This window comes from Babylonia areolata, chromosome 24, assembly GCF_041734735.1.
Source record: "Babylonia areolata isolate BAREFJ2019XMU chromosome 24, ASM4173473v1, whole genome shotgun sequence".
Taxonomy (NCBI): Eukaryota; Metazoa; Mollusca; class Gastropoda; order Neogastropoda; family Buccinidae; genus Babylonia; species Babylonia areolata.
The window spans coordinates 14,081,925-14,089,424 of record NC_134899.1 but is presented as its reverse complement, the minus strand read 5'-3'; the positions used below and the strand labels follow the sequence as shown (position 1 = coordinate 14,089,424).

Below are 7,500 nucleotides of genomic sequence, written 5' to 3'. Positions count from 1 at the left end.
GGTGTTGCTCATGCTATGCTTTGTGCAGTGCGCAGGCGTGCGGACAGGTCGACAGGAAGTGGATTATTTCCCCTGTCACGTTTACTGGGTGGATGCAAAGATAATGGGGGCGGGGTGTTAAAAAAAACAACAACAAAGTTTGATATTTGTAATGTTTTTTACGCCGCCACAGGGGTCTCCCAAATAAAAATGTAAAACTATTGAAAGCCATCGTGTATGACAAACCATTTGATACACACACACACACACACACACACACATACACACACACACACACACACACGCACGCACGCACGCACGCACGCACGCACGCACGCACGCACGCACGCATGCACACACACATAATATCTCTCTCACACACACACACACACATAATATACGTGTATGACAAACCATTTGACACACACGTGTGTGTGTGTGTGTGTATGTGTGTGTGTGTCTGTGTGTGTGTGTCTGTGTGTGTGAAGCGCACATAGAACCAGCACCCACAGAAGCAGAAAATTGTATAACATACGTCAGACCACCGCATATTTTGCACTGTCCAGATCGGTGAAAATTTTAAAAAAAGCCAATCCAGCTGTGTAGTTCTTCTTTGTCATCATCACCATCCTTTTCATCTTCTCACTCACATCCTCCCCTCCTCCCCTCATCCTCATCGACTCGTCCTCAGAAAGAAAAGATCTGAGCACATCACTCCTCTTTTGCAACATCTCCACTGGCTCCCTGTCTCACACCGAATAAAGTACAAGATCAGCACTCTATGTTATAGATGCATTCACAAAACTGCCCCTTCCTATCTCTGCGGCTGCCTTCACCTCTACACTCCATCTCGCTCGCTACGATCGGCCTCGGATCCACTCTGTTTACGCATACCCAGATTCAAACACTCGACTATTGGCCGCCGTTCTTTCTCTGTTTCTGGACCTTGCGATTGGAATGAACTTCCTTTTTCGCTTCGTCAAGTCTCCACACTCAGCTCTTTCAAGTCTGGCCTTAAAACCCACCTCTTCCCAAAATAGCCTCCCTTGCCTGCCCTTCCTTGTCTTTAGTTTCTGCAGTTTTAGAGTTATGCATGCGTGTGAATGACTGGTGCGAAAGCGCTTTGATTTGTCTCTGCACAAGATCCAGCGCTATATAAATACCATTATTATTATTATTATTATTCATCCCTCCCCTCCCCTCCCCCCAAACACACAGAAAGGGACGAAGAACGAGTTCGAGCGGGCCCGCACCTTCGCCACCATTTTCTCGGACCTAGACTTCCGCAACCAGCTGCTGGACGCCGACACGGAGGAGAAGTTCAAGGACATGGTGGCCACTCACGCCCGGGGCCTGTCCACCCGGCACAGTGTGGCCAGGATCAACGTGTCCGTGCAGGACAAGTCGGTCAGTGGTGTTCTGTGTGTGTGTGTGTGTGTGTGTGCTTGTGTGTGTGTGTGTGTGTGTGTGTGTGTGCGCGTGTGTGCTTGTGTGTGTGTGTGTGTGTGTGTGTGTGTGTGTGCTTGTGTGTGTGTGTGGCCTCACTCTGTCTGTCTGTCTCTCTCCTCTCTCTCTCTCTGTCTTTGTCTCTGTGTGTGTGTGTGTGTGTGTTTGTGTGTGTGTGTGTCTGTCTGTCTGTCTGTCTGTCTCTGTTTCTCTCTCTATGTGTCTCTGTCTGTCTCTCTCTGTGTCTCTGTCTCTCTCTCTCTCTGTCTCTGTTTCTCTGTGTGTGTGTGTGTGTGTGTGTGTGTGTGTGTGTGTGTGTGTGCGTGCGCGCGCGCGCGCGCGCGCGCGCGCGTGTGTGTGTGTGTGTGTGTGTGTGTGTGAAAGAACTGTTTACTGTGATGATGATCACATTGTTATTGTTTTCGACAAGCAAAAATATATTTTCAGATGAAGCAATCCAGAATGAATCACATCTGTGTGTGTGTGTGTGTGTGTGTGTGTGTGTGTGTGTGTGTGTGGTGCGTGGTGTTGGCGTTGGTGGTGGTGATGATGATGATCATGTTGTAATGATAATGATGGTAATGATAATGATGACGATACTACTACTGGTGCTGCTACTACCACCACTACAACTAATGTGTAATAATGATGATAATAGTAACAATGATAATAAATAATAATGATAATAATAATAATATTAACGACGATGATGATGATTATGTTAATACATATAACGCCTATTGTCTAAATAGGGCTTAAGGCCTTTCTCTCACTCACACACACACACACACACACACACACACACACACACACACACACACACACACACACACACACACACACGCACGCACGCACGAACGCACAGAACAAACACGCGCGTCTGTGTGTGTTCGCGTTCATGGACAACAATTTGTTTCTGTCACTTTTAATCCACGTGGCATTGTGTGTGGCGGTGATGTGTGCAGGCAAAGATAAAGTGTGGCTTCATGAAGGGAATCATGGGGGACCTGCGCCGCCGGTGGCCTCACTATTTTGCTGACTACAAGGATGGTCAGCTGTCTGCTTCTTCTTCTTCTTTGTTTTGCTTTGTTTCTTCTTCTTCTTCTTCTTCTTTGTTTTGCTTTGTTTCTTCTTCTTCTTCTTCTTCTTCTTCTTCTTTGTTTTGCTTTGTTCTTCTTCTTCTTCTTCTTTGTTTTGCTTTGTTTGTTCTTATTCTTCTTCTTTGTTTTGCTTTGTTTGTTCTTCTTCTTTGTTTTGCTTTGTTTCTTCTTCTTCTTCTTCTTTGTTTTGCTTTGTTTCTTCTTCTTCCTCGGATTCGTCGTCGTCTTGTTCGTCTGCTTCTTGTTTTCCTGTTTGTTGTTGTTGTTGTTGTTGTTGTTGTTGTTCTTTTTCTTGGTCTTTTTGTTCTTGTTCTTTTACTTCTTCTTCTTCTTCTCCTCCTCTTCCTCTTCGGTCAGAGACCAGACTCGAACCGTTTTACAAACACAGTGTGTGTGTGTGTGTGTGTGTGTGTGTGTGTGTGTGTGTAGAACTCAGAACTCAGAACTCAGAACTCATTTAATTGTCGTAAAACCATCATAGGAATTATGGACACTATAAACTAAACACAACAAGCAAACAAAAAGTAAAAGCAATAAGTTGTGAGCACATGCAGGATATTCCATAAGACATAGCTATGGACTGCGACCTTTAAAGCATTCATATATGTATTTTGCCAGTTCTGGTTGGAAATAATTTTGTGGCAACAGAGAACTCGGCCTTTGGATTATTGTGTTGCCAGTGCCATCTGGCCAATGATTCGAAGACTGGGAATTGACTGTCACAAGTAGGCGAGACCTCAAGTTAGAGTACACACTACACTTGTCCAGAAAATGCAGTTCATCCTCTATAACTCCACATGATTTACATAGCCGGTCTTTCCTAGTTACGTTGTAGTGACGTCCACGCTCAATTTCAAGTTCATGTGCACTTATTCGCAATCGACATAGTGCTCCTCTGTGTTTAGTATTTTTGCAGCTGATCAGGTAAGGTTGTAATGTATAAGTATTTGCAATTTTGCAATAAAAGGAGAGCCTTGAAATGGTCTCGTTCTTTCTGCTGTTCCAATATTGAACATATTTATCCTGTAGTTTATTCAAGACTGAATATTTTAGTCGCTTAATGCTGAGTGTGCCTTGGTTCTCCCACACGTGGGAGAATCCAATTGAAACCAGTATCTTTTTGATAAAATTAAGCCAAGGAACTTTTTCCAATGAATCCATCGATAACATATCATCATATGCTTGCCTCAAATAGCTATCTTCTTTTGATTCTATGATGTGTACCCAAAATGAGATGACCTGACACACTGCGGTCAGAGAAATGGGGTATCTGCCCAGTTCTGCCAGGACTGGTAACTTAATTGATCTTTTGTGTACGCCCATTAAGCTCCTACAGAAGTTGACATGTACATTTTCTGATGGGCATTTTGCGGAGAGAAAGGCATCAAATTGGTTGAACAGCATAGAGGGCGTGGAGAAGTTTGTCGCAGTTTGATTGAATGGAAACCACACCTCAGCGCCGTAACTGAGAATTGGGGTGACTAAAGTGTCAAACAGTTGCGTCATTACATCAATTTTTACTTCTTTCCCTCGCACACTGCGTTTCAGAGCATGCGCTGCTTTATGTCCTTGTTTGGCTAAGTGGTCTTCAGCAAGGTGAAAATTTCCACTCTTATGAAAAATAACTCCCAAGTATTTATATCTATCCGTCGTTTCGATGCAGTTATCGCCACATGAAAAGAGCACTGGTATTTTGGGGTCGTTTTTTGTGAAAATTACGACTTTTGTTTTGTCCCTGTTGATTTTAAGCCCCCATTGCAGACAGTATTCATGTAGTTGGTCTAGTTTGTTTTGTAGTCCGACTTTTGTTGTCGAGAGCATCACAATGTCATCCGCATATAACAGATAAGGGATCTGAGTCTTGGTTGTTTCATTGATGTATGGTGAGGTGTCATCGTGTATATATTCTCTTATGTCATTAATGAAAATATTGAATAGCGTGGGGCTAATAACATTTCCCTGAAGCACTCCTTTTTTAACTGCGATAGAATCTGTGAACCCGTCGTTTGATTTACCACATACAGTTGAATTTTGGTACATCTCTTTTATAATGTGGAAACATTTTCCATTTATCCCAATTTTGTTTAGTTTCAAAAGAAGTGCATCATGCCATATATTGTCAAATGCTTTATTAAAATCAACAAAACAGCTGTAGAGACGCCCATTTCTTTTATTTAAGGTGTTGTCAATTATCTTTTTCAGGATGAATATGTGATCAGTGGTTCTAGAATGCCTTCTGAAACCAGCCTGCTCTTTTATTAGTAACTCGTTTTGTTCTAGGTATGTTTCAATTCTTCTGTTGATAACTTGACAAAACAGTTTCCCAAAGGTGCTGTTGAGTGTTATACCCCGATAATTGTTAGGATTGGTTGGGTCTCCACTTTTAAAGATAGGAACATTTATTCCGTCTTTCCACTGACTGGGATAAATACCAGTCTGAAATATGGCATTGAATAACTTGCATACAGTAGCACTGATGCTGGACATGCTTGCTTTGAGCATTTCGCTTGTAATTCCGTCTTTACCGGGGGCTTTATTGGTCTTGAGACTCTTTACGGCTCGCATTATTTCAGTCATCGTAAAAGGATTGTCCAGGACAAACACTGGCATAGTCTGTTTTATTCTATCAAGTTCTTTTTGTACGTGTTCTTTCCTAGCTTTATCAACGGGTACTTCACTACTTATCAAGTTTTCTAAATGATTAATCCATTTACCTGCAGATAATGTGTGTCTCTGCGGTTGAGTAGAACTATCTGCATTTTTTAGTTCAGATAGTATTTTCCAAACTTTTTGGGGGTCGTGCTCCATTGCTGTGTTTAAACTTCTCACAAGTTCATTTCTGTACGTCTTTTTTGTTTTCTTTATGGTCTTCTTGTATGCTTTCAGGCAAGAAAAGTATTTATTCTGAATATTTCTGTTAAAAGGATTTCTGTTCAATGCATTCAGTAAAGATCGCACCTCTTTCCTTTGAATGAAACAGTCATGTGTGAACCACTTTTTAGACGGCTTTTTTTTCCGTTTCGTGCATCTAATCTTATGTTTGATCGATAAATCGGCCGCTGCAATAATAGTGTTTGTGAGATTTGACACAGAGTTTTCAATTTCTTCTTTGGCAGTATGTACGTTTCGGAAGTTAACTTTTTCGAGTCCTTCGTTAATAGAGATTATCTTATTTGAAACTGACAAAGTCTTAAGTGCTGATGCTAACTTTTCGGCAGAGCCCTCTTCCCAAAAGAAAGAACGGTTGTATTTTGAGTCTCTTAAAGTGGGACATTCCTTTCTACTGACAGAACTAACAGGGGGTGAACTCTTTCTTGTGACTGGTAGATGAATGAACAATTCGATAGGACAGTGATCTGAAAACATGGTAAGATTTTTGACCTTGCATATCATCACCTTTCGCATAAGGTCCTGGGAACACGTAAAGTAATCTACGACACTTTTCCCTGTTGGCGAAAAGCATGTGGGGTTACCATGTAAGTCACCAAGAGTTCTCCCATTTAAAATATACATATTATTTTCCATACATAGTTTAACAAACCTTCTTCCATATTTCTGTACTACTTTATCTGACGAACTTCTTTTGTGCACATAATCACATGTGTAGTTAAATGGGATATCATACATATTGTTCTCACCGTCCATCTGGATAAAATCATCTAGCAAACCAGTTCGTGCATTGAAGTCACCACACAAAATGACATTACCTTTTGTGGTAAACAGTTCTACATCCTTATCTAGTTGTTCCCATATGTCCCGTGTGTGGTCACGTCCAAAGGAGGAGAATTCAGGTGGTATGTATACACAGCCAACATAAGTGTCTTGATCTGTATTAAAACTTTTTATCAGCATCCACACAATGTCACTACTGCTCTGTGGCAGGAACTTAATACCTGGTCTTAAATATTCTTTCACAAATACAGATATTCCACCAGAGGCTTTCTGTGCCTTTGCTCGCTTTGTCCTACAGTAGTGTACCCCTGTTGCAAAGCCAGGTAAAAATATATCTTTGGTCTTATCCCTGTCCAGGTGTGTTTCCTGGCAAATAACGATATCATAGCTTGAAAATAAATCTGTCACTTCTTTTTCTGTGAACTTGTTTGTTTTTGTTCCGTCGATAGTTTCCCTAAAACCTTTGATGTTCCACGACAGTATCTTCACAACGGTATTTGATTCAATGATGTCTCTAATTCTGTGCTACGGTGCTATGGTCTTCAGGAGAAATTACGATCGTTTTATCAAGTATCTGTTTGTGTTGGTACAGTGCTAAGGTCAGTGTAACATAATGGTCAGTAAAACGCATACTTCCAGGACTTATCTTGTAGACAGTACCTTACATTAAGCGTGTCTCACTATCTGTCAGTCCAGTGAATATAGTGTCTGTCTCGACGATCACTATGACGGGACGCACGGTAGTCACGGCTTCTCTGATGCCCCCGGAAAGCAGTGATCCTATCGTCTCTGTCCGGGTGGAGCCTTGTCTGACCAGTGTATCGGTGGTGGTTGTCGTGGTAGCGTCTCTCGTCTTGGTAGGCACGGTGGTTGTCATCTCGGAAGCGGCGGTTGTCCCGGCCACGATGACTGTTGCGGTAGTTGTCCCAGTCACGATGGCGGTTGTCACCAGGACGGTGGTTGTCGTCCCTGTCCAAGTCACGGCGGTGGTTGTCGTCCCTGTCCCAGTCACGGCGGTGGTTGTCGTCCCTGTCCCAGTCACGGCGGTGGTTGTCCCAGTCACGGACGTTGTACCGGTACCGCCTGCTGTAGTTGTCATGGTAGTGCCTGCCATGATCCCGATGAAGGGTGTTGTGGTCATCACGCCTGGGATGTCTGTCACCGTGGTGGTCCGGATAATTCATGTGGTAGCGGCCCCTCCTCTTGCCCTGTGGCACGTTGTCATGGTGACGCTGGTCGCCTCTGGTCACCTGGTCACTGCGCCCGGCGTCTCTGTCCCTCGTCTGTCCACTGGCCCGACTGA

The 7,500-nt window shown here is 43.0% G+C and overlaps 1 protein-coding gene across 3 annotated transcripts in view; it reads left to right on the top strand.

Moving 5' to 3' along the window:
* LOC143298959 (solute carrier family 4 member 11-like) overlaps positions 1-7,500 on the top strand; it is a 112,223-nt gene that overhangs the window by 79,995 nt on the left and 24,728 nt on the right. For all 3 annotated transcript variants that reach the window (XM_076612012.1, XM_076612009.1, XM_076612010.1), the window contains 2 exons: positions 1,198-1,386; positions 2,391-2,475. In XM_076612012.1, coding sequence (XP_076468127.1) covers positions 1,198-1,386; positions 2,391-2,475 — 274 coding nt within the window. The remainder of the gene's footprint in view (positions 1-1,197; positions 1,387-2,390; positions 2,476-7,500) is intronic.